The sequence below is a fragment of the Phocoena phocoena genome, chromosome 5, assembly GCF_963924675.1.
Source record: "Phocoena phocoena chromosome 5, mPhoPho1.1, whole genome shotgun sequence".
NCBI classification, from domain to species: Eukaryota; Metazoa; Chordata; class Mammalia; order Artiodactyla; family Phocoenidae; genus Phocoena; species Phocoena phocoena.
The window spans coordinates 75,138,345-75,166,324 of record NC_089223.1 but is presented as its reverse complement, the minus strand read 5'-3'; the positions used below and the strand labels follow the sequence as shown (position 1 = coordinate 75,166,324).

Below are 27,980 nucleotides of genomic sequence, written 5' to 3'. Positions count from 1 at the left end.
TCCAGTCTTCTCCAGCTGTTCCTCTTCATGCTCCCTTCAACCCCAAACAAAAAGCAACTTGCTTTCCCTAAAACCAGTCTGAATTTTCCTGCAGGCGTCTTTTTGCTCCCATTGCTTTTTCCACTAACGTGCTCATTTGACCCACTTTCCCTATCAAGATCATGTTTGTCTGTTAAGGCCCACTTCAAGTGCCCAGATAGCATTTTGTTTTTATCATTTATGGCTATTTTCATATTTGGTCAGTTATTTCTGCATGTGTCTTAGCTTCTCCACAAAATTGCTCTCATTCATCTGTGCCCTCCATTTCTTAGCACCTCACAGCATCTGCCTTATAGTGGGTACACAGACACCCAATTTGAAATAGTTTAAATAGGGTTACTCAAATGTGAGTACAAATGAACTTACATAGAAAACGAGACCTTAACTTCAATAGTTTGTCTTACTGAACCTCGCTCCTCTTCTTCCCCATCCCTACCCCCTGCAGAACCTCAGACCCTCTTCTAGTAGTTGGGAGTCCCTGGGAGGGGGAAAGGCAAGTATTTACATCCTTCTCTGCTGCCGCTCATGCTGTTTTGCCCTATCCATCATCTGTTTCTTCCCTTGGGATGCTATCCCATCAGTCTGCTTAAGGTCACAAGTGCCCACTCTTAATAATAATACCTCTGAAATTAGGATGCTTTCAACTTCAAGTAAGAAAAGCTCCTGTTCAAATGGTCGTGACAGTGAGCAAGTTACTTAATCTTTCTAGCCTTCTGCCCTCCACCTGAAAATGGGATGGAACTTACCTCAAAGGCCTTACATGAGGAATAGATGAGAAAATGCACCTAAAGCACTCAGTGTAGTGCCTGCCCTGTAAGGCTGTGTTAATTACTGTACTCTTAGTGACTCCAGAGCCTACACGTGGCTCTGGGTCAGTGGGCCTAATGGGAGTGCCCATCACCTGCCGGCCACTGCCAGTAAGATCTCTGTGTAGTCATTGATCTCATGTAATCCGCATAACAGCTCTGAGTTAGAGATGAATTATCTCTACTTTACGGATGAGGAAAATAATGCAGTCAGGATTTAAAGCTGGAAGTCTTAAGTGGAATAACACATGATTTCTGGAGAACATATTGTGGGAGACAGATTTTACTTTTTTATATATTCTTTTGTATCTATTTGAATTTTTAAAAATCATGTCCATGTATTATTTTCAATTTTAATTACTAGTTAATAATCTCACATAAAATACTAGCTAATAAAAAAAGAAATTTTTTTTTACCACACCTGTGTAGTTTGTGGGCTCTCAGTTCCCCAACCAGGGATTGAACCCGGGCCACGGCAGCGAAATCCTGGAATCCTAAGCACTAGGCCACCAGGGAATTCGCCTAAAAACAGAAATCTTGTATCAGCTTTTAAAATACACATGGTCTTTAATTTTCTTAATAGGGGAGAACAAGGCTAACCATCTTCTTCCAACTTTTCATACAAAGGCCTCAAATAGCTGTAAGTTACCTGCCCAGTCACTGGGGAATTTTTCCCCATTACAAAGAGCCAGTTTACATGGCTCTATGAACTGTCTTTTGTATTTTCTTCCACTTACCAGTTCTCCTACCTTCTAATCGGTAACTATATTTTACATGTTTATTTATCAATTTACTTATCAATCCTAGGCATTGAAGCATCCTGCAACTTGAAACCAGTGCCTAATTCTATCTGTTTTAGCAAGACATCTTTGGGTTATAATCCCTTTACTGGAATACAAGATTATTAAGCACAGTACAAAAATATTTTCAAGCAAAAATGTAAAGCAAATTCTAATTAATAAGCTCATCCTCACTTCAAAGTCTTATGAGCAAGGGATCATCTTATGTTCAAATACTCTGGCATTTATCTTTTTGGTGTTTTGTTTCTTTCACTCTGGTCTGCAAACTTTTTCTTAAAGGACCAGATAGCAATTTATATAACCATTTAAAATGTAATCATGTAAAAATGTAAAAGACATTCTTAGCTCACAGGTGGCTGGCCAGATTTGGCCAATGGGATTTAGTTTGCCAATACCTGGTCTGTTTGCTAAATTCCCTCGCTTTCTTGCATCATTTGAAAGAACAATATAATTCCCCTTTCTCAAAAAAGTAAGGAGTGTTTTCCTGTCTAATGTCATACTGTCATGACTTATTAGTTACTTGCACTAGACAAAAAATAACCCACACAGTGGCTTATGCAGAATATTTTATTTATGTATTTGATACCTCTATAGGTGTCTCTGTCCTCATCTTTGTCTCTGTATCCTTATTGAACCGCAAAATTCCTAAAGGATGAGACTGTTTAACTTAATTTGTATACGCTCAGCAGAGCACAAGCATCAAATGGACATCTGACATATTTCAATAATGATAAACACAAGAGAAAATCAAATATAAGTCAAAGAGACATAAGAAAAAAAGTAGTTGAAGACACAAAATTCCCTATTTTAGGATTATGCTATACATAACTTGTAAAATCTACTTCTTTAAGTTTATATATGAGATTATATTGGTTTATTAAAGAAAAAGGGAGAAATTGCAATGAGTTACAGGAAGAAAATGCGAAGTAAAAGTAACAAATATTGGACTAAAAAAACATAGTAATCAGTGAGGAAAAACAAGAAGTGGAGTGAAATAGATTTTCATTTCACTACACTGATTTTCTCTTCATGTTAAAAAAAATATTGCCTTTTTGTCTTATTTGGATTGATTGGAAGTGGGCAGTGATGATCTTTTTGGACTAGAAAACCAACAACACAGCTCAAAAGGAACAAAAGAACAATAACCAAACCATACTTGTAGGGTTACTTCTAACATGGAAGCATAGGGAAAAGAAAAGCTCAAAGGCCACATTCTGTCCATTGCATCCTCCTCAGTTCAGAGAGACAAGAAATGGCATGGAAAACATCTTGCCCAATTAATCCAGAAACCTCTAAACTTCCATGACACTTTTGGAAAGGTTAACAGGTTTAGCCCAATATTTAGCATAGTCATTTCATGGTTTAAAATACATACTTAAGGACAAGTAGATAAACCAATGATCAGAAAAACTGAAGCATGCCATTCCCATTACAATGTGATATTCAAGTGCTGCCTAAAGACATTCTATAAAGTAAAAAGTGTTTGAAGTTTAATTTTACAAAAATTGACACCATTAAAACCAACACAATTATTTGCTATGCATCCAATCACTGAGGTAACAATATTATAAAAATATGTAAAAAATATTCTAGTTTCATAATTACCAGATACGCTAATTCCCATACAGCTAGTATAAATTTGGTTATTAAAAAAATAGTTTTGTTTCCTTAAAAGCACTTGATTCATTTACCATTTAATATCAGATAGATATTTGCTATCCTGAAGTACCAAAAAAATTACAAATAAAAATGGCAATGTCTATACTCTGGGTTTCTTGTTGGGTAGATCCTGAAGACTAAACTTTGGAATTTCACCAGAAGGTGCATATGGAATTCTCTTTGAAGACACCTTTTTGCCAATTGTTTCAATCTAGAGGGGAAAAAAAGATTTTAGAAAGAAAATTATTAACAATTACAATACTTAATGTAAAAACTCTGTAATGTAGTATAATAAGGGCTAAAACCTAAATGCTTTTTTTCTTTTTAAAGGCAGAAAAAGTTTCTCAAGTCGTCTGGGCTGCTATGAAAGATCTTTGGTTCCTTCCACACTGTTTATGTTTCTAGAGTCAGTCTGCATTCCCCCTTTCATATTCATAACAGGGCACACTGACTCCTGTCATTCTCGACACCAGACCCCCTCAAACAGAATAGGGAACCACCTGCCACGATTGTTTCAGTAGCACATGTGAAAGCAATAAATAGACTGGATTCCAGTTAATTCACATTCTTTCAAACTCTATTCTAATGTCTGTTTCCCTCATTCTAAAAAGCTTGCATAAGCTATAACAGCATAGCTTTTAAGAAGTTCAGGCTTCAGAGTCTGAAAGGCTCCAGCTGGAATCCTGACTGATAAGTGCTGTTACCTAAACCCTCAAAGGTGTTTCCTCCTCATCGTAAATGGTGTTACCCATCTACCTCAAAGAGTTGTGGTAAGGATTCAATTAGATAAAGCGCTCAGCACAGTATCAGGCATGCGAGCCAACCTTCAATAAATCAACAGTCAATTTTCATTTTGCATATTACATTTAAAATTTTTCCCCTCTATCCAAAATAATCAATCTTATCTTTAAAAAACTGCTTCTTTAATAGTCATAAGTTTATCTCCTCTCCACACAGCACAGATAAATATACTAAACAATCTTCATAAATGTCTTTTTAATTAAAAATTAATATTTAATGCTGACTAGTACCACAAAGGGCTTCTGCTTTATATTCATCAATTGTCTTATTTAGTGGCTTATAAATTCCCTTTATTTAGTAATTCCAGTCTAATTGTTTTTTTAATCCTTACTTGGAAAAGTTAATTTTATAAGAATTCAAACTCATTTTAAATATATATACCTCTACATATCTTCTCCTTTAGATGAGTAAAACAGGAATGAGAGAAAATGTGTCTGTGCCTGCAAATAATCTTTAAAAAATAACATTGCTGAGTTTCAGTCATGACTGCGAAAAAGTCACATTACTCACTAAGGAGGAGTAGGATAAAAGGGTCCCCAGGGAGACTTCCCTGGTGGCAGAGTGGTTAAGAATCCGCCTGTCAATGTAGGGGACACGGGTTCGATCCCTAGTCCAGGAAGATCCCACATGCTGTGGAACATCTAAGCCTGTGCACCACAACTACTGAGCCCGTGTGCCACAGCTACTGAAGCCCGCATGCCTAGAGCCCGTGCTCCGCAACAAGAGAAGCCACCACAATGAGAAGCCCGCACACCGCAACAAAGAGTAGCCCCCGCTCACCACAACTAGAGAAAGCCCACATGCAGCAACGAAGACCCAATGCAGCCATAAATTAATTAATTAATTAATTAATTTTTTTTAAAAAAAGGGTCCCCAAGGTCTTTGATGGAGTGTGAACAGACAAGGATGTCATCTGATTTTTCTTGCAAGTTAATCTCTCATGAATGAGACATGGGCACTGAATTCTAAATAAGAAGGATCTTCAACAAGTCAGTGACAGGTTAAGAGAACCAGATCAGATATTTTCAACAGTGGATGAAGGCTTATCAGTACCTCTCCAATACAGCTGGTGCTGAGCAGATGCACACAGCCAGCTCTAAACACTGCTGCACTCTGCCCTGCTTCAGGACTATGCTGACAGCAATCTCCCGGCAGATTTCTTTATCCTCCCAACCGCCCCCCAAGCCTCCCACTCCATTTCTGCTCTGAGGAAATGGAAAGTAGCTCCCTCTTATTAATACTTTTGGAGCCCCTGGTAGAACTGAAATGGATGCAACATAAAATGTACTGTGCAGGTTTGTTTCAGCTCTCTAAACGTTCCATAATTAACTGACAAACTCTGAATTAAAAGAGGGCCAGCACCACTGCAGCTCCCATACTTTTCATTCAGACCTCTCACAGCACCAGCACAGTGCTGAGCACCCAGAGGCATAGGATCCTATACCAACATGTGACAACTATATTGCAGTTTTCAAAACATTCATAAAGGAATAAGTGACCTGGCCTCGGAGTGGGTCAGTGTGATGCAGACAATGCAGCAGAGTAGCTTTGGAGGCTCCAGGAAAAAAAAAAACTTTTCTATGTGTATATTTTCTTACTTGATGTTTATATGAGTTAAGGCAAGGTATATCTTGGCCCCATATGATAGGCAACTGACATTATGTAAGAAAGACCAACACTGAATGACCTTTAGATCACAATTTTAAGGACGGAGTGTAGTACTTCACAAATACCACAGAACTTCCCAGAGAATTGACTGACATGTTGCCCAGAGTTATGCTATTGCTAAATGAAAAAAAATTTTAAGTTCTAAAACTCAAAGCCTTTAAAAAGGAAATGACCAAACAAATGAAACAAAACCAATCCAGGATCATGCTTACCTGGAAGCCAATGGTTTGTAGTTCATTGTGGAGCCCATCCAGGACGCGTCGTCCATCAAAGATAAAGGCTGGCTTCAGCATTTTTTTATGAATGCGTTCATAGTCCAGTTCCTGTAAAGACAGAACCAAAGAAACAAATAGAGCATATATGGGAACACATACTCAACCCCAAATGGTACTAGAACACCTCTAAAATTTTCCTTAATCTCACTACTGTCACCTCACCTTAAACATGTCCCATTCAGTGCAAATCACAACAGCATGGGCACCATCACATGCTTCATAGGGGTCCTTGGAAATGGTCACCAGCCGGGCCACTATAACAACCCAACAGAAAGTTGGAATAAGAAAGGAGTGATTTGAAATTATGCATTTTAACACTAAGATTGCTGGAGGAGTTGAGGGTCTGACAGAAGTGGAATGGTCTGGTTGAAGTGTGAGTAGGGGTAATGGGCGGGGCCTGGAGTACTCCCAATTTTGCCCCAGAAGCAACTCCTTGGAATCTCCGGGACTTTTTAGAATATGTTGGAAAAATCACTAGGCTAACCCACAGCTGATTACTTCAAATCAAGGTTGATGAAACAATGTCTGAGAGTTTAATTTTAGAGAAATAAGGTTGAAAAGAGGGGCCTACCAATGATATAAATGATAAATACTGAACAACCAAAGGTTGCTAGAGAACAAAGTCTGGGGGCCCAAACTCAAAGTGATACATGAGACTCAAAGCCTACTTACCTTGGTCATCCTCTGAAACTCCTGGATGAGAAAGATCCACAACTATTTGTTCCCTTGGTACTTTTGGATCATATATATGGAGGTGTGCGCCTTCATCCATCAAATATTTGCTAATATATATACTAGACGACTCTCTGAAGGAAAAAAAAAATCAGTATTGCTGCACTTTTAAATGGCATATATTCTAAATTTTTTTTTAATTATTTTTTTTTTTGGCCATGCCGCATGCAGGTGGGATCCTAGTTCCCCGACCAGGGATTGAACCCACAGCCCCTGCATTGGCAGCACAGAGTCTTAACCACTGGACCGCCAGGGAAGTCCCATAAATGGCATATATTCTAATACCTAAGGGGTTTAATATACAGGTGAGATTCTATTTCTTGTGAAGATATTGATGTCCACTTTATTTTTATTCTTTATACTATATACATACATGTATTTCACATACACAACCACCATCAAAAAATCAGGATAAGGCCTTTCTCGCCTTCTGAGATGGCCCACACTCTGTCTGTGGAGTGTGTTTCTCTCTAAATATATCCACTTCTTACCTAAAAGAAAGAAAAAAAAAATCAGGATAAGATGAGGAGTTAACATTCTTAAAAAGGTTGAAATATTTCAAAGAACTGGTACCTTGTATCACCGGTGTCCTTTTTGAATGCAAACCCCAAAATAGCTATCTTCTTATCAGTCACTGTATTAAACAGACTGTCTATAATCCGGGAAGCAAACCTCCTTCTCTGGTAGTCATTCATGTCTATGACCTGAAATAACAAGGACAATTATGCAAGGATCAGTTAGAAGAGGTGCAGCCTGTACCATGCACTGCTCACAGCTTTATGGTGAGTACTCTCGTATGAATACAAGCCTTATAAATTAACAGGAGACAAAGATTAACAACCTCTTTAGTATCTGCAGACTGAAAAAAGTAAAGAAAGAAAGAATTACCCACCCCCCACTCCTTATAGCCTGCCTGAAAATTTTCATTTTCATTTGGCTTAACTTTCCATGCATTGGGCTGGGATGGATTTTAAGGTAGGGAGCACAGCTAAATTTCAACACCATTTTAGGTCCAGCCATGAGTCCACCTAAAAAACGGCACATAGCCAACTTCTCCAAACACTGTGGAGGCAATTAAACCCCAAAGTACTCCTTCATATGCTTACCCCCGACCCCTCACCAAAACTGAGTGTGAGTAGAAAGTGGACAGAGAACAGTCAAACTATGTACAGAGTTATAGCTGCCTCTGGATGAACCATAACAGCACAAACATCTGGCAAAATTTTTAACTAAATGTTACGAGTAAAACATAACATAGTCTCTGATCACCTAATCTGTTACTCTCCTAAGAATTTACAAACAAGACATCATATTGGTGACCAGATGGATATAAGGAAAGACTTTTTTTTAAGGCTCTAAGCTTCTAGAAGCCGTCTCAGAGCCTGAGAGCTTGAGAAATGAGCCGAAAGTTTTTGAAAATCAAGCCTTTATCTGCATTTTCCCCACAACGGACAGTAAGATAAAGCCATCATACTGGATTGAGTGAAATGAACCTAAAAGTGTACATTTCCCTAAAAATGTTAATTTCCTTCCATTCCTATTCACTGCTGAAATCTGAAAAACTGTAAACTTGGGGAAAAAATATTTGGGAAAGTTACATACACTGGCTGGTATCTTGAACAAATTACTTAACATTGCTAAGCCTCAGCTTCCTCATCTATATATGAGGGATAATATTAACGATGAGGACTAAGATACTACATGTAAAGTGCTTAAAAGAGTGCCTGGCACAGAGTAAGCATGCAATAAATGTTAACTCTATTTCCAGTTTGAGAAGGGTCTCTAATTTTAGCTCTGTGAATCTCAAAGGGACAAAACAAATATCAACATATGCAAACCACTTGGAAGCATGACAATAGAGGTTCTTTTGCCTTTACTTTTATCTTAGCCTTTCAAGATAGAGAAGAATTATAATTAAAAGTAATATTTCTTGCTTTACTCAGGGAGCAAATTTAGTTATTAAAATTAGAAGGAATACTGGTTTATCATAAACTTCCATCATAGATGATTACCAAAAAAGACAAATTATAAACACAGAACCCCAGCAAATAAACCTAAAATGAACATATTGAATATAATAATAATTGAGTTTCTGGAAAAAATTAATCCTATCAAAAACATCTGACAGAAAAGGGTGACATGTTTTAATTAGAAGTTAATCATAAGCTGTTGACTATAAAGATTAATACCTGCTGCCAATAACGAGCTACTTCGGGCAAATTTAGAGCCTCACAGAGATAAACCAAATTCAGAACATCCTTTTGAAAGCAACTCCCACCAAAACCTGAAGAAAGAAAAAAAAAAAAAGATAATATTTTCATTTAGGAACCAAACAACTAAATCATATTACAAATTTCTTTGTCATACTAATCAGAGGGCCTATGCTTGGATTTTTAATAATAAAATTTGAATGTTGGAAAACTAATGAGTTTATAACTTGTATGAAATTTGCAAGCAACTAATCAACTCTATAAATAATTTCCTAATAATTATAAATAATCTTAAATAATTATAAATCACTTTCTAGCTTAAGTTTTATTGTGGCTATATTTTCTTTTTTTTTTTTTTTTGCGGTACGCGGGCCTCTCACCGCCGCGGCCTCTCCCGCTGCGGAGCGCCGGCTCCGGACGCGCAGGCCCAGCGGCCATGGCTCACGGGCCCAGCCGCTCCGCGGCACGCGGGATCCTCCCGGACCGGGGCACGAACCCGGGTCCCCTGCATCGGCAGGCGGACTCCCAACCACTGCGCCACCAGGGAAGCCCGTGGCTATATTTTCTATCTTTTCCCTTCATTCAGCTGGTATCACTGTCCTGCATCTCTAACATAGAGCTGGCAAACTTTTACAGGCCAGGTAAAAAATATTTTAGCACTTATGGGCCATACAGTCTCTGGCACAACTATTCAACTCTGCCTTTGTAGCTTAAAAGCAGTCATAGACAATATGTAATCAAATGGGCATAGTTATTTTCCAATAAAACTTATTTACAAAGACAAGCTGTGGGCCACAGTTTGGCCTGGGGGCTGTAGTTTGCCCACCCCTGTTCTACTGCAATGCAGTATACAATGAGGGTTGGCGTGGGCTTTGGAGTCAGAAACATCTAGCCACTCATTAGTTTTATGACTTTGAGCAAGTTACAAAAATTCCCCCAATCCTTAATCATCTCTAGAAATACCAACACCTATGTAAAAGGTTATAAGGATTTTTTTTTTTTTTTTTTTTTTTTGGCTGTGTTGGGTCTTCGTTGCTGCGCGTGGGCTTTCCCTAGTTGCAGCAAGCAGGGGCCACTCTTCGTTGCGGTGCGCGGGCTTCTTATTGCAGTGGCTTCTCTTGTCGCTGAGCACAGGCTCTAGGCGCACGGGCTTCAGTAGTTGCAGCATGCGGGCTCAGCAGTTGCGGCATGCAGGCCCTAGAGGGCACAGGCTCAGTAGTCCTGCAGCGCAGGCACTAGGGTGTGTAGGCTTCAGTAGTTGTGGCTCACAGGCTTAGCTGCTCCATGGCATGTGGGGTCTTCCCAGACCAGGGATCAAACTTATGTCCCCTGCACTGGCAGGCAGATTCTTTTTTTTTTTTTTTAAACATCTTTATTGGAGTATAATTGCTTTACAATGTTGTGTTAGTTTCTGCTGTATAACAAAGGCAGGTGGATTCTTAACCACTGCGCCACCAGGGAAGTCCCAGTTATAAGGATTAATAATTAAGATATATAAAGTTCAGAACTTGGTGCATAATACGCCTTCAGTAAATAGGAGCTATTTTTATTAAATGGCCACTAGGAGAAACTATCAAAAAGATACAAAAGGCCAGGGAAATCAGTACTGAGAAATGTCATAAAGCCCCAGAAATACAGGAAAGGCTGTCTATGGCCCAATCTGTAAAAGACTCTATTTACCTTTACATCAATCTTATTAACTTATATGCAAAAGAAACATTGTCAGTTCTTGTTAAACTCAGTAATTATGTTCTACAGATTTGCCACAAACGCTGAATTAGCAAATACTGAAGCACCGCTCCTAGGTGAAATACAGCATTAGGTTCCTGTGAGCTTCTGGTCACATTTTTGCCAACTGATCAACATAATCTTGTTTTATGTGTATTTCTGTTTAAAGACACCTTATTTAAAAATATTGTTGATTCATTAACATTGAACTCACAGCCAATAGCACTATAACTCATGCCTGAATGAATGAAGCTTATCAAACCACATGTGTAAGGCACATCCTAGCTTGTTGACGCTTTGGAACACTAGACAAAACTTCAGCAATATGCTTGGGGGCCATTTTAAACAGTGAAATCACAGGAAAAAAAGCACAAAAATGCAGCACTAAATAGACCACAAAAAGAGCACATATCTGCAGTATGAGAGCTAAAACAAGAAGGTATGAGTATTGCCTTATTCAACTTCAGCTGGGAATATATGTGTTGGGTGACTCAAATTTTTTGCTGCTCTGTTCATGTCTGCAAATCACCACATGAGTATTGATGCTGGGTTACAAATACATTTTATCAAGTAGGCTAATTCACAAATATGGAATCCACAAATAATGAGGATTGACTGTAGTTCACCAAGGTCACATTTCCATAGTTGTATTAGCAGGAAAAGCAAATGATAAGGAATTTTTTCCTATTTGCTTCAGTAAGGTGTTACATGATTTCCTATGTGGTCTCCCAAACTTATTCTACCTAAATGTTCTAACAAAATACTAATATATTCCTCCTAAAACATTGAACTATGTTTATCTACCAATCAGTCAGTAATTATTAAACAATATAGGTAACAGTTGCCTCACTTAGAAAGTTCCTAATAGGCTGAAGCCTACATGTATAATGGAATCATTATTTTAAGGGCATTTAAGTTAAGCAAAGGCTTCCTTAAAGTTAGAGACCTAGCTAAATGAACCTACTTTATGTACAGAAAAATTTCAACTTACCAACACTGGCTTTCAGAAACTTATTTCCAATTCTCTGGTCCATTCCAATGGCTGTTGCCACCTCTTCTATATCAGCTCCTGTTGCTTCACAGAGGGCACTTATAGAGTTAATGCTACTGATTCTCTGTGCTAGAAAAGCATTTGCTGCCTTAAAAGAAAAAAAAAGAATACGATGAGCTAAAATAAAAATTTTATATATCTGTATTATATTTCATTGAGTTGATCCAAATTACTGAGGGAGATATAAAAGTTACTGATGGGCTCAATTTTCGGAGGCAATGGGTGGGTTGGTAAGGGAAAATGTTTTAAATTAGAGAAGAAAGATGATGAAGAAAGGGTAAAAGAAGGGAAAGAGTGATTTTTTTAATTACTATTTTAATTAATTACATTAATAGTAATTACTATTTTCTTTTACATATTCCAGAATATTTTATACCCAAATATTTGATCCCCTTGTGAATATTATTTCATAATATACAAGAATATTATCTTCAAAAGCATATCTTTTTATTAATATTAAGAAAGTACCTGTGTAATCAGGGTTAACAGAAATAAGTCCTTGGCTTTAAATTTAATAGAGAGTTGAGTGCTGTGTACCAACCAGTTTGGAAAGTTCTGAAGACCAAGTATTAGTGGTGAGGATCTTTTCTCTGGGAACCCAGTGCTCATACACAGCACACAGTGCCTGCACAGCTCTCTGACCCTCTGGGGTTTCATCCCCTCCGATCAGTACTCTGTCTGGGTTCTTCAGGTCCTTGATGGCCGTTCCTTCTGCCAAGAACTCAGGGTTGGACAGCACCTAGACTCCCAACGCAAAGGAAAGTTTTAAGCTAGAATTAATTATGGACAACTTTAAAGCATCAATATCTACATAAGAAGAGCCAGATTCTAGTGCTTCCTTTTTTTATACCTGTAAATTCAAGTTAGGTTTTGTGTTTGCATCAAATATTCGACGAATACTCTCTGCTGCCCGCACTGGCACTGTGCTTTTCTCAGTCACAATTTTGTACCCGTATGAGTTTTGCACAATGCGTCTAGCACAAGCTTCAATGTACTTCAGATCTGCTGCGCGGCCTTTCCCCATTCCGTAGGTCTTGGTTGGAGTGTTCACCTGATTAAAGTATACAGGATTAAGAACAGAGTATGAGATATTCACTGATTTCAAGATATGCCCTGGACCATCAACTGACTAGTCAACTGGGAAGTTAACATCATCAGGAGCCCTGGTTTCACCCTCTATTAGTTCCATGGAAATAATATTTTATGAGAACTCATTCAGTACATTTCTGTTGAGAAGCTACTATATATGTGTCAGAATCAGGGCAGGCAGGTTCCAAGCTAAGCCTGCAGATATAAAGATGAAAGAGACTCCAAAAGGAGTTCACAGTCTGAAATGAAATGTAAGTTTTCTCTTTCTTCCTCTCTTGATGGTATGTAATATATTATCCTGGTCTTTAAAACTAAACTTTAAATTCCTTTTTATTCTCCTTTTTTATAGGCCTATATCAATAGGTTTTTAAAAATGTCTGCAGTATCATTCACAAATGCTTTCTTGGCTCATTAGAGCTAGAAATTATCTAGCGCCTTCAGGATACAAAATACTATGTGGACAAAGACTATCGTATAGAAAGAAAAATAAATCATGAGTCCAGAGTCTAGGCATTTAGTTTTGGCTTAGCTGTATCATGTAAACTTGGAGAAGTGTGGCTGCCTTTGTCTCAATGACCTCATTGGAAAATGAGAATAACACACTCTCTAAAATCTAACACACAAGTTTTATAACACTCTCGTAAAAATGAAAGTACTCTGAAAAGTCTAAAATTCTATGTAGGAATAATTTTTGAACCAGTAAGTAGCACCAACTGTCTTCTCTTGACAAGCTTATAACTTAATGGGAGACTAAATAAAGTAATCAAGCCAAAATAATTCAAAACGTGAAGATTGGGTTGAGGTGTAAAAAGCAGGAGGAAAAAGTGGTTTATACGCATGGAACAACTTAGGAAAAGACCTAGACGTGGAAGTAAGGGTGCAGTGGAACACAGAAGGGCAAAAATGGTTAATGGGATAATGTGAAACATGCGAGAGATGGGGATGATCAAATGGCTTCCCTGGGAAAGGAGCTCTGAATGAAGATAATGGTTGAAAACTGATTCAATGGTATAAAACTATTTCTACCTGGAATTTGCCTAAAAAAAATTTGGGTAATCTGGGGTGGGAGGAAAGGGAGAGAAGTAGTAAATAAATCAAGATCAGCCATGAAAACTGTTGACAATGGGGTTCACTATATTGTTGGTTTCATTTTTTGTATGTGTGGTGTTTTCCACAATGAAAAGTACACAACAAGCACATTAAAAAAAAAAAAACAAAAAAACTGATGCAGAGAATAATGGGAACTAGGTAGGAGTTATACTACAATAAATTACCCTAACAGGCACACAAAGTAATAGCTTGGAAAGATTTAAGGCAGCTCAGGCTAGATCGGCAGAGAAGCAAGCGTAAAATCAGCTATCTGTGCCGGACCACACTAAGGTGAACTCTATTGCCTTAAGAATAGATACTTAAAAAAATTTTTTTTCGTATAGAAAAGTCCCCTATTCCTATTCCAGGCTATGGTTATCCAAATGTTGGATTAAGGTAACTTCTTGATTTTCTCCAAGCATCTAGCTACTCCAAAATAATTTCTCCTTTTCTATGCCTCTACCCTAACCTCCTGCAAGCTTAAGTAGAAGATTGGGTAGATGAGTCATAGAAGTGGCACCAATTTTCTCTGAAGTAATTTTTAAAAAGAGAGACTGAATTCATAACACAGTTTTACCAAGGGTTTCATTACTACTTTCTTCTGGAGTTCCTATTTCTTCACAGTACTGCTTTTGTCTCAACACACAATCAATTCAACATCATCTCTGCTCTATGGACCCCGTGGTGTTTATCTCATGGAACCCAGTCAAAGCTCACACCACCGGCTTTCCCTTTATTCCTTAAGGCTGTACAGGTCTTGGGTCATATAACACCTTAGCTCAGCCACCAATTGGTGATAACTATACCATCACACACAGAATATTTGAGTAGATGGTTACCAGGACGGCAAGAAAAAAGTTACCTTGGTTCAAATATTGAATTATCAGAGGGTATTCCCAAGCATTCATTCTACTTGTTTCATTACAAAGGTAAAACAGTTAAGCCCTATTATGAGATGAAGGTGTCTGTGGACTAGCCTAATAACCTAACAAACATATGCCAAGTTCTAAATAATTAATTTAAAATGACTTTTGGAACATAAACTCATCTAAATCGGAGATGCCTGTAAGTTTGCAGCAAACTTTACCTGATTCTTTTTATCTCACTTCCACCACGCAGTGGAAACAAGAAATGATGAAACACATATACTATCACCATATGTGCTCATACATGCTCACATGTTACCAGCACTTCCTAATTCTAGATCTCATATTAGAAACTTTCTCTGAACTTATTTGTTCAATGATCTGAAATGATCAGATGATTATAGTTTGGTGAAGTGTTAGATAAAGTTAGTGATAATCAAAATTCAATTGGACAACTCTATACTAAGTAATGCTGTGGCTTAATACCAATGGCTTTACTATTAAAATACAATGAAACTTCTATATAGACAAGAATACATAAAAACTCACACAGCAAAGGAAAATACTTACAGAAATAAATACAAGATCAGCTTCTTTAATGGCATCATCAATATTGGTAGAAAAAAATAGATTTTTTCCTCGACAGGATTCTACCACTTCTTTTAGTCCTGGCTAAAAAGAAAAGAAGTTGTACATACATTTTACCAGTCATATGAGATAACCCATATGACTTACATTCATTAAGGGGAAGGTCATGTGTAATTTAAAGGTCTAGATTTGCTCTCAAATAACACCTCTGTAGAAAAATCAAAGATTATACTGGTACCGAAGGCCATCAGGTGTACATTATGTAACAAATAAAGCAAACCTGAACTTGCCACAATTAAAGCAGCAGATTAATTTAATGCATGTCATTCTTTACCATGTTCTGGACTTCTTCATAAGAGTTAACAACTCCAAGTATCAACACAATCATCAGAAAAGTCAAAAGTCTTTGTGGTTTCAAGCAAACATTTGATTTTGCTTTGTCACTAGAATACAGGTTTTTACTCCCAAGAATTCAGGCCATAGAATACAGGCCATTCAGAGTGGTTGTGAAACAGTCTTTACTCTACACATAAATATATATTTTTTCTAAGTCCCATTATAAGAAACACTTCTATTAAAAAATTTGTTACTTTTCCCATACAATTTAACAGGAGATATAATTAAGAATTTTGAGCTGTACAACACCACCTAACAAGTATTCTTGCCTCCACCCCCCAAAAAAATCAGGTCTAAATCTGACCAGACCAGTCCAATCAGCAAAATCTGTTTATCTACAGGATAAACAACCTGGTTTCTTCAATAAACAAACTGAAGAGAAAAACAGAGAGAGATTAAAATACTGTGGTCTTGGGACTTCCCTGGTGGCACAGTGGATAAGACTCCACGCTGTCAATGCAGGGGGCCTGGATTCAATCCCTGGTCAGGGAACTAGATCCCACATGCATGCTGCAACTAAAAGTTTGCATGCCGCAACTAAGGCGTCAGTGAGACACAACTAAGGAGCCCTGGAGCCACAACTATGGAGCCCACGTGCTGCAACTAAGACCCGACACGACCAAATAAATAAATTTTTTAAAAAAACTGTGGTCTTAGGGAATTCCCTGGAGGTCCAGTGGTTATGACTCTGTGCTTCCACTGCAGGGGGCACAGGTTTGATCCCTGGTTGGGGAACTAAGACCCCACATGTTGTGCAGTGAGGCAAAAAAAAAAAAAATATATATATATATATATATATTATATATGTATATAGTGATCTTAAAAGACACAAGTGATACAAATCTATTGCAATATATGGCTCTTACTTGGATTCTGATTCAAATAAACCATGGAGGGGAAGGACATGTTTAAGAATTCTTAAAAACCAAAGCAAAACAGACCTTCTCTCCTGGGAGAGAAGGTTCAAATAATATCCAAAATATTATGGATGTATAGAAAACTATATAGCAAAGTAAAAAGTCAATTCTGGGGCATAGGTCTAGAATTATATCCAGAGGTAATCCACTTTTCTTCATGGTTCTGTGGACTTTTAACATAAGCAATCAGAGAAAGTGTAAAATGTAAATTCAAAATTTCTATTAGTTTGGCTAAAATGTATAACAGGACCGGCAAAATATATGAACCACTGCACCATGAATATAGTGTCACTAATTATGGCAACTGGTTCCTTAGTTATTTTGACTAGGTTCTAGAAAATAAGAGTAAAAGGTTATGGAGTTGGAATTTTACAGAGAAGATTTAATTCAATCCTATATAATCTCCTAACATTTAATTAAAGTAACCTAAAATCAGAGCAACGCAGAATTTATACTAAGTCTTAATAAGACCTCAAAATGAACAACTACATTATTCCGTTAAAATCAATGGGATATTTGTAGATATCCAAACTGGATGCAGAAGCAGTTGATAATATAGGTTCTACCTCTTATTAGATTCATTATGTAATTTTCATAACTAGTATTTAGAATTTATATGGCACATTTTATGGAAGAAAAATCCTTTCACAGGATAAAATTAGCTTTCATTTTACTCAGAAAAAGCAAAGCAAATTATCCATTTTGGCTTTTTAGAAGTAGTTATTACATTGTTTTTTTAATGAATAAAGTTAACAAAAAAGCAATGACTATTCAATAAATATGGCAACACAAAACAGAATGTTTCCATTGGTTTTTTTTGTTTGTTTGGGTATTTTTGGCCACACTGTGCAGATTGTAGGACCTTAGTTCCCCAACCAGGGATTGAACCCGTGCCCTTGGCAGTGAAAGTGTGGAGTCCTAACCGGTGGACCACCAGGGAATTCCCTTCATTGTTAAATATTGAGAGTTTCTATTATGCTGTTGCCTGAGAAAAAACTTGAATATCTTATTACCATATTTCATCTGATAGTCATTACTATTTACTTCTCAGGTGGTAAAAATGACTACTTTTTTATTAACATAGTTTTGACCCATAAAATATAAGCCTATAAGACTAGAAAGAACCACAATGAACACATAAATTCATGGACCCTAAGTACATTTAGCTGGGTTTTTTCAATGTAGCCTGGTAACTTTTTTACTTGTCCTCTCATTCTGAGATTACTGCTCCAACCTCCACTACATCTTCTTCAGAGTAGCTGGCATCCCACCTTCAACTGAGATGACCAACGTTTCAGTCACTTTTATTTCCTGTTCCCACCAAAAAGACAGTATCTTCATCCACCCTTGTTTACTTCCCTCCAGTCTGAGAAAGAGGCTTTCAAGACCAATTCCTCTTCTGGTGTTTTTGATCCCATCATCTTTGCTATTTTTCTAGACTTTATTCCATCAATTAGCCCCTTTCTTCTCATACTTTTGACCTTTCCTTCTCTATGTGATTTGTCTACCTTAGTTTATTAACATGCTTGATTCTTTATCAACCACAGGAAAAAATATGTTTAAAAATCGCTGCTTTTGCACTTCTCTGGTGGCACAGTGGTTAAGAATCCACCTCCCAATGCAGGGGACACGGGTTCGAGCCCTGGTCCGGGAAGATCCCACATGCCATGGAGCAACTATGTCCATGTGCCACAACTACTGAGCCTGCGCTCTAGAGCCACGAGCCACAACTACTGAGCCTGTGCACCTAGAGCCTGTGCTCCACAACAAGAGAAGCCACCACAATGAGAAGCCGGCGCACTGCAACGAAGACCCAACACAACCAAAAATAAATTTAAAAAAAAAATCGCTGCTTTTACCCTGTGTCCCTCTCCGGTGACCACCCCCTTTATTTCCTTCTAATTAAACCTTTTAAAAGAAGAGTCTTACTCATTTCCTACACTCTTTCACTTCAATCTCCTACCTTTTGTAATTGTTCTTGTAAAAGTTAACAATGGCCCCCATAATACCGAATTTCATGAGTATGTCTCTGTTCTTATTTCTCCTGTGTTTGGCAGAATTGACAGCTTACTCATTCATTCAGCAAATATTGATATTTGTTGAGCACTTACTAAGTACTGGTCACTGTGTTCATCACTCATAATCAAAACATATACATCTTTATGGAGCTTGCACTACTAAAACTCTTCTGGTTTTTGGTTCACCTTCTCTGAACTACTCTTCAGTGCTTCTCTAAGGCATTTCTTCCTCCACCCCTCATCAAACATTAGCATTTTGACCCCACGCTCTGTTCTCTCTACAGGCTCTTCTTGGGAGAGCTCAACTACTCTGATTTTAACTACTGCCTGCAAAATTTATTTTTTTAACTTCCTGAATAATCTTAAGTTTATGTCTTCAGCCCTGAATTTCTTTTTTTTTGGCCATGCTGCACGGCTTGTGGGATCTTAGTTCCCTGACCAGGGTCTGAACCCAGGCCATGGCAGTGAAGGTGCTAAGTCCTAACCACTGGACTGCCAGGGAATTCCCCAGCCTTGAATTCTTGAATACATTCTAGATTCCTTCCTCTACTTCATCCTTCTTGAATCAACAATCAAGTCTGATCATTTTTCCTTCTAAATATTTATCTTGGGAATTCCTTGGTCATATACCAGAAGCCGCGGGGTAAGGCCAAAAAAACAATTTCTCCAATTAGTCTAGTGAGTTTCGGACTGAATGGAGTGAGGGTGGAACAACTATCAAGGAGGGTGTGTACTCAAAAGTTCATTAAATATTATAATTACATATTAGTTATCTTTTCTTTATCAGTAACCAGGAGTTAAACATTAGTCACCAAAAGAGACTCTCTGATATGAAAAATTGGTATTTACAATGAAAAATCAATGCCATAGATTTTTATAATATCATTGAAAACAAATATCTGCTTGGTTGTGTATTTTTTTTTTAATTTTATGTATGTATGTATTTATTTGGCTGCATTGGATCTTCATTGCTGCTTGCTGGCTTTCTCTAGTTACAGCGAGCGGGGGCTACTCTTTGTTGCGGTGCGCGGGCTTCTCACTGCAGTGGCTTCTCTTGTTGCGGAGCATGGACTATAGGTGCATGGGCTTTAGTAGTTGTGGCACACGGCCTTCAGCAGTTGTGGCACGCGGCCTTCAGTAGTTGTGGCTCACGGGCTCCACAGGCTCAGTAGTTGTGGTGCATGGGCTTAGTTGCTCCCCAGCATGTGGGATCTTCCCGGACCAGGGCTCGAACCCGTGTCCCCTGCATTGGCAGGCGGATTCTTAACCACTGCGCCACCAGGGAAGTCCCTTGTTTGTGTGTTTTTTAATGCATAATAGAATACAAATTTAAGGAGGAGGTTGACTGCAAAGGTATCTAAGGTTTCTCTGGAAATTAAAATATTTCTTTGCCTTGTCCAAGGTAGATCAATATAAAATCACAAGTAGTAACAATATCTATAAGCTACTCAATAAAGGAATTCAGAAAGCAGCATGAATTCTGGTTAAACCTGCCCTTTGTTTTTCTTCTTTTATAGTTCTTCCTGTTTGACATTTCACATAACATTTTACATCTCCTATATGGCCAAGGAAATGTGCAGGAATAGTTAGTTTTACAACATAAAATAAACAAAAAATGGAACAAAGGCCTAACAAATCTTTGAAAATGGATAATTCGGTTTTGTTTTGTTTTGTCTTTTTAAATACATGCTACAGAAATCATTTATTTTCTTCTGATTTATAAATTTCTTATAAATTTCTTATAAATTTCTTATAAATTTCTTATAAATTTCTTAAGCAGGTGTCTTTTAACAACTGATGTGTAAGAAAGACACATGAAAATTATAAGCCTAAAGTCATTTACTTGCTAAGAGGAAAATCATTCTACTTGTTAAAAAGATTCCTTCTAGAATTTTAAAGTAGCAGTGCCATGTTTTTAACCTCCAAAGTGAGCTGGGTTGTTTTTTTTTAAAAGATTCCATTTCCTTTGCAGGCTACAACTAAATAGTGCAGAACTAAAATAGCTGCTTCCGTTGTCATCATCTAATTTTGTGGAGTAGACAGATTAAAAATGAGATAAAAATAAGACTTTAAAGACCAAATAATTACAATCATTAAATAAAGCCAACAGACCAAATAATTACAATCATTAAATGAAGCCAATACAATTATGGGACATTAGAGTTCTGAGAACTCAGAAGTTGCTTCTAATGAGCACAGTGCTAGCTAGACTTTGAAATCTTTTATATTCTATTTAAAGAGATTTAAAGGGGCTTCCCTGGTGGCGCAGTGGTTGAGAGTTTGCCTGCCGATGCAGGGGACACGGGTTCGTGCCCCGGGCTGGGAAGATCCCACATGCTGTGGAGCGGCTGGGCCCGTGAGCCATGGCCGCTGAGCCTGCAAGTCCGGAGCCTGTGCTCCTTAACCGGAGAGGTCACAACAGTGGGAGGCCCGCGTACCGCAAAAAAAAAAAAAAAAAAAGAGATTTAAAGAAAAAAAAATTTATTCATGAAATAAAACTGTGAAACAACAAGAAATACTTTTGTTTCTTTGTTTATAAAAGCTAGGTTATTGAGAAAAACAAGTAAGATGTGGAAAAAAAATCATCTTAGATCTTAGCTCTTTTAATATAACTATATATCCCAACTGGATTCAATATCAATGTAGAACACACTATTTTCTTTTTTGGAGGAATTTAACTTTTAATTTTTAAAAAAGTAACAAGAGGGCTTCCCTGGTGGCGCAGTGGTTGAGAGTCCGCCTGCCGATGCAGGGGATGCAGGTTCGTGCCCCGGTCCGGGAAGATCCCACATGCCGTGGAGCGGCTGGGCCCGTGAGCCATGGCCGCTGAGCCTGCGCGTCCGGAGCCTGTGCTCCACAACAGTGAGAGGCCCGCGTACCGCAAAAATATAAAAAAAATAAAAAAGTAACAAGAGTATAACATGGCAAATTCAGATCATCTCACTTCTTTTGTGGCTTACTGCTGTTTTTATTTGGGGTTTTTTGGTTTTTATTTATTTTTATTGAAGTATAGTTGATTTACAACATTGTGTTAGTTTCAGGTCTATAGCATAGTGACTCAGTATTTTTGCAGACTGTACTCCATTATAGGTTATTACAAGATGATGGGTAAAATTCCCTGTGCTATACAGTATATCCTTGTTGCTTATCTATTTTATATACAGTAGTTTGTACCTGTTAACCCCTTACCCCTAATTTGTCCCTCCTCCCTTCCCTCTCCCCTTTAGTAGCCACAGGTTTGTTTTCTATATCTGTAGAACACACTATTTTTATTTTTTTCCCATTTATTTATTTATTTATGGCTACGTTGGGTCTTTGTTGCTGCGTGCAGGCTTTCTCTAATTGCCTTGAGCGGGGGCTACTCTTCGCTGCAGTGCGCGGGCTTCTTATTGTGGTGGCTTCTCTTGTTGCAGAGCATGGGCTCTAGGCTCATGGGCTTCAGTAGTTGTGGCACATGGGCTCAGTAGTTGTGGCATTAGGGCTTCAGTAGTTGTGGCTCGCAGGCTCAGTAGTGTGGCACACGGGCTTAGTTGCTCCGCAGGCATGTGGGATCTTCCTGGATCAGGACTCGAACCCATGTCCCCTGCAGTGGCAGGCAGATCCTCAACCACTGTGCCACCAGGGAAGTCCAAACACACTATTTTTAATTTAAAGCACTGAAGTCTTAGGAAAAAGAGTTTCAGATTTCAAATAATAGAAATAGTACTAATAATAAGAATCTGGCCAGGGAATGTGCCTGGCCAACTAATTTTTTTGTTTTCTCCAAGAAAAACATCTAAATCCAATATATTATAGTTTATACTTTTTTCTAGCTCAAGATAACCTTTTTATTTTGTTTTTATGTAAAATTTTTATTGAAGTAAAACAAAAATACAGAAAAGTGCATATATTTTAGTATAGAAAAGTGTATAGCTCAATTTTCACACGTGAACACACTTGTGTAACCATTATCCATACAAGAATTAAAAGAACATTAACAGGGAGTTCCCTGCTGGCTAGTGGTTAAAATTCTGGGCTTTCACTGCCAAGGCCTGGATTCAATCCCTGGCTGGGGAACTGAGATCCCACAAGCTACACAGCATGGCCAAAAAAACCCCCAAAAACCTTAAACAGTAAATCAGAGCCTGCAGTATGCCCTCTCCTAGTCTCTACAACCCCTCAAACTACCATCATGATGAATACTATCACCAGAAATTAGTTTGCCTATATTTGAACTTTATACAAATGGGATTATATAGCATGGACTACTTTGTGTCTGACAACACATTACTTTTGTGAGAATTTAAACATATGCTTGCATGCAGGAGTAGTTCCATGGATTTTAAATACAGTATAGTATTTTACTGCAGGATTATACTACAATTTATGTATCCATTCTATTGCTAATTAACATCTAGGTTGTTTCCCATCTGGGGTTATTATGAATTGCACTGTTAATACGTATCTTTTGACACATAAATGTATGCCTTTCTGTTGGATATACACCTACAGATGGAATTTCTGGGTCAGATATGCATATTTTCAGCTTTAGTAAATACTGCTGCACAGTTTTGCAAAATGGCTACACCAATTTATGCTCTGACCAGCAGTGTATAAAATTCCAGTTGCCCTAAATCCTTGTCAGCACTTGGTATTAGCAGTAGTGATAATTTTAGCCATTCTGGTACATTTTGTGTTTGAAAAGCAGAGTATACTGCTGACATAATTAATTACTGAATGACTGGATATAAATAACGGCTCACAAGGTTTCAGATGACTTGCAGCCCTTTTATGGATATCAGAATTATAAAGCTCTTAATCAAGTTATCTTTCCAAAATGTTTTTTAAAATGTTTTTAAAAACTCCTCAAGACCTAATATAGTAGTAATGTTATGTTTATATAACAGGAAAAGAAATGCTATAACACTGAGGTATTTAAATAACTATTATGGGAAGTTAATCTGGTAGAGGAAGAAAGGGTAAAGCACAAACAAGCTACCACACACACACACAGGGCTTTTTTTTTTTTTAATTCTAAACCTGATTCAGATATTGGTTAATCTATGATAAGTGGCTACTAATCTATGGGTACTTTTTCATGGATTTCTATTCATAGGTCTATAAATAGCAGGCAGATTTATCTTACAGAGACTTCCCCTTCTAAAGATCACTTAAAAACTATGGTTGATAAGAGTGTTATAAATAATAAGACTTTTCAGAAAAAAAAGAGAAAAGACTATATTAATGTTAGAGAGAAAATGTTACCCTCAAATTTTCAAGTGCTTCTCTGTATGTCAAAAGCATAATATCATGAACTCATTTTACAGTGAAAATTTTTAAAAATGGAACCCTGCTTAATAAAATAGAGGCATATTTTCCTAACTATGAGTTCTCTAAATTCACAGAAATTTTGAAATTCCAATTCAAACAAATTTGTGATACTAAACACTGAATATGAAAGACACCATTTATTCATCCAAGGTTTACCTGATATAAATACAATCACCCCAAAATATAATACTTACATGAATTAATATTATAAACATCCACAGTTTTTTAATTTTTACAGATGTCACTTTTTTTTTTTTTTTTTTTTTTTTTTGCGGTACGTGGGCCTCTCACTGCTGTGGCCTCTCCATTGCGGAGCACAGGCTCCAGACGCGCAGGCTCAGCGGCCATGGCTCACGGGACCAGCTGCTCCGCGGCACATGGGATCTTCCCGGACCGGGGCACAAACCCGTGTCCCCTGCATCGGCAGGCAGACTCTCGACCACTCCGCCACCAGGGAAGCCCCAGATGTCACTTTTTAATTGTACTATTACCATATGGTAACCATACTAACAAACAAAATTAGAAAATAGAGAAGATAAGAAAATTACCCATAATCTCACTTCACTAATATAACCACTATTAATATTCAATATACTTTTTTCTAGGCATTTTCTCTGGGCATATTTGACATAATTATAATTGTAATGTCCATAACATTGTGTATTTATGTTTTTTCATTTAATTTCTTATCAGCTGAAGTCATAGAATTTTATATTAAAAGTAAATTACTTAGCAAAAAGAGTAAGAAAACAAAGAGCATAAGAACAAAGCATTGGTTTACCTCATAAATAGGAAGTGTAGGAGAGTTCCATGCATTGATTCTTGATTCATTGACATCAACAACCGTTACCCTGATTTCAGGGCACATATGAGCAATGACACTACATGTGGGTCCTCCAACATAGCCTGCACCGATGCAGCAGATCTTCTTAATTTCAAACATGATTGTACTAGAAGGGAAAGAGTAAGACCGTCCAACTATTGAGAACAGAAAATTTAAAGAAATCACACTGCACATTCATCACCCTTTATAAAAACTGTCAAGGTGACAGATACTGGAAAGATTTCCTACATTCACACTCATTAAGAATTATGAAGACAATGATAATAAAAAAATAATGTTCCAATTGGATGACCTAGCCTGTTCTCAGCTGTACCAGCATGAAATATGGAAAAAATTATAGTAACTGATATTACTAAAGAAGTGTCACAAAGATTATAATGAACTAATATAGAAAGTCAAGACGCAAAATAAAACCTTACTTAATCTTCTAACACTCTAGAGTAACTTTGATTGCTGAGGGAAAATTCAAGGGTGAACACACCAGTGCAATTCTTGCTTAACTAAATGCTGGTGTACAAAGGTCAGCTTTACAACAGGTTTAGACTAAAATGACAGATATTAAGATTAGCTCCTAAGTCCAGAATTGGCCTCTGAGATTATATTCCCTACACAATTTGGTTTCAGCAATTCATTTTTAGGTACTGGACGATGATCTTAAACTCTATTTCAACTTTAATCAGAAACCAGGAGATGGTTAAAAGAAAGTGATTTCTGTAGTTAGCAAAGCTGTTACACAGATTTTGATGGGTTTTTCAAAAACCAGTGAATTGATTCACTAGAATCAAAATGACAAGGGACTGAGTTATATGTAAGAATTTCAGTTTACTCAGTAATGAGAACGATCAAACTGATAAGATTCTTAGAACTTTTGTCCTAGAGAATTTAAGCATTTGTTAGTATATTCCTGCATGGATCAGAGAAGGTACTCTGGAAGGCTGATCTAATTACAATGCCTGGCAAGTATATCCCTATTATGAGAAAAGATACACAAAGCACATAATTAAGACGATCCAATTCCCTTTGGTCTGAATCTGTATTAATCAAACAACTCTAATCTTGGTTGGTTCTCTGGGTAAGACTTCCCAACTGGAAGAGAATGAGCTGACAACCCAAACAAGAATCCTGGTCTGTGTTAATAAGCAAGTAATCTGGCTTATAAATTGATCTTTAGTAGTTATGATTAGCAGATATCAACTCATAGTCTGATCTCTAATGACTTTTTTTTTTGGCCGCATGGCTTGTGGGATCCTAGGTCCACGACCAGGGATCGAGATCAGGAGTCGAAAACCAGCCCCACCTCCCCACCTCCCCACCTCCCCACCTCCCCACCCCACCCCCACCGGCAGTGGAATAGCGGAGTCTTAATCACTAGACCACCAGGGAATTCCCTGCGGTACGCGGGACTCTCACTGTTGTGGCCTCTCCCGTTGTGGAGCACAGGCTCCGGACACGCAGGCTCAGCGGCCATGGCTCACGGGCCCAGCCGCTCCACGGCATGTGGGATCTTCCCGGGACGGGGCACGAACCCGCATCCCCTGCATCGGCAGGCGGACTCTCAACCACTGCGCCACCAGGGAAGCCCCCCTCTAATGACTTTTTAATAACCTAAAAGAAACGGAATTTTAGTAAACCAGTAAATATGAACAGAATTTGGAATCTAATGATTCCCCAAAAGAAAGAAATATTCTTAGCAATATACATACAAAGAAATATTTTAAATGTATTTTTATTTTGAATAGGTAATAATTCATATGATTCAAACATTAAATCTGGGGAATTCCCTGGCGGTCCAGTGGTTAAGACTCGGTGCTTTCACTGCCATGGGCCCAGGTTCGATACCTGGTCAAGGAACTAAGATCCCACAAGCCAGGCCGTGCGGCCAAAAAAAATTTCATTAAATCTCTATAAAAAGGTAAACACTCAGAAGCCACACACCTACTCCATCCACATCTACTTTGCTACCCTCTACTTTGCTTCTACAAGCAACCTCTTTATCAGTATTCCAAGATTCACCTTAGCAAAAACACTGAGCCTAGAAAAATTTACATTTAGCAACCATATATCTTTCTTCACCCTTCTTCTGCTTTTCAGTTCTGCCCTTCACACTCTCCAGGCCTCAAGTGCCCTATACATGAGGAGAATGCATGGGGAGATAGACTGCACTGGGATTGCTAAGTGGCTAAGACTGAGCCGGATGTTCTGAAAAGCTCCCACCTGTGGGAGGGACAGCTGGCCTGGAGCAGGCTTACCAAAGATCTGTCTCCAGCACTCACTGCTGCTGTCCCCACCTCCACAGCAGAAAAGTCTTGGCATCTGGTTTCAGAAAAATTGCTTCAACTTGCTTCAGGCTTATTCCCTTCTTCTCATTCATGAAAAATTAATATTCCCAATTTAAGGATTTACTGTGTGGGCACAGCAGAGAATTTGGCCATAGAATAATATAGGTCCTGACACTCAAGTACTTAACAATTTATTCAGCAAATAATTCAATTGAAAAATGTGTATTAAAGACCCCACTATGTAACAGCCACTATTGTTCTATGTACTATAGATACAATAGTGAACATGACAGATACAGCTCCTACCTTTACATAGTTATATTCTAGTAGGAAAGCACACAAACCAAATAATGGCAGTTGTGGTAAATTCCACAAAAAGAAAATAAACATGTAGCTAAAAGAGAAAGACTGTATATGGGGAAAGGACTATTTTAGTGAGGGTAGTTAAAGAAGGACTCTCTGAGAAGGTGACTTTTAAACTGACTTAAAAGATAAAATGGAGTTAGTTGCATCCAGGTAACATGGTTAAATTACACAAGGCAGTATAATCAATTAAATGACAAAGTGAGGGTTAAAGTCCAGAGGGGGCAAAAATCAAAATAAGAAAGTATCTATATCAAGGCAAATGTAAAATCTAAGCTTGACCTAAAGAATGAGTAGGATTTAAAAGGAAACATAAGTGGGGAGGGCATTCCAGATGACAGGAAGGAAATAAATAAGGACTTATATACAGAAATGAGTCCAGGGCTTCCCTGGTGGTGCAGTGGTTAAGATTCCGCCTGCCAGTGCAGGGGACACGGGTTCAAGCCCTGGTG

At 37.9% G+C, this 27,980-nt stretch overlaps 1 protein-coding gene across 2 annotated transcripts; it reads right to left on the bottom strand.

Moving 5' to 3' along the window:
• Positions 1-3,404: 3,404 nt before the first annotated feature.
• UGDH (UDP-glucose 6-dehydrogenase) lies at positions 3,405-24,985 on the bottom strand. Of its 2 annotated transcripts, XM_065877941.1 has the most exons (11): positions 24,824-24,985; positions 15,384-15,485; positions 12,620-12,820; positions 12,311-12,508; positions 11,710-11,857; positions 8,970-9,064; positions 7,354-7,484; positions 6,721-6,854; positions 6,211-6,302; positions 5,986-6,096; positions 3,405-3,515 (listed from the first exon to the last, which is right to left on the bottom strand). In XM_065877941.1, the coding sequence occupies exons 1-11, from the start codon at positions 24,983-24,985 to the stop codon at positions 3,405-3,407; spliced, it is 1,485 nt and encodes a 494-aa protein (XP_065734013.1). The 2 variants fall into 2 exon arrangements, with proteins under 2 accessions (XP_065734013.1, XP_065734014.1); XM_065877942.1 differs by lacking the exon at positions 12,620-12,820.
• Positions 24,986-27,980: the final 2,995 nt, after the last annotated feature.

What these genes read in the sequence shown, in the direction of transcription:
- UGDH (XM_065877941.1), bottom strand. Translation starts at nt 24,985, where the DNA reads ATGTTTGAAATTAAGAAGATCTGCTGCATCGGTGCAGGCTATGTTGGA. An exon ending in AAGGACACCGGTGATACAAG is followed by an intron (nt 6,855 to 7,353) that starts GTACCAGTTCTT and finishes TTTTTCCTTCAG; the next exon opens with AGAGTCGTCTAGTATATATA. An exon ending in AGTTTCAGAGGATGACCAAG is followed by an intron (nt 6,303 to 6,720) that starts GTAAGTAGGCTT and finishes GGGTTGTTATAG; the next exon opens with TGGCCCGGCTGGTGACCATT.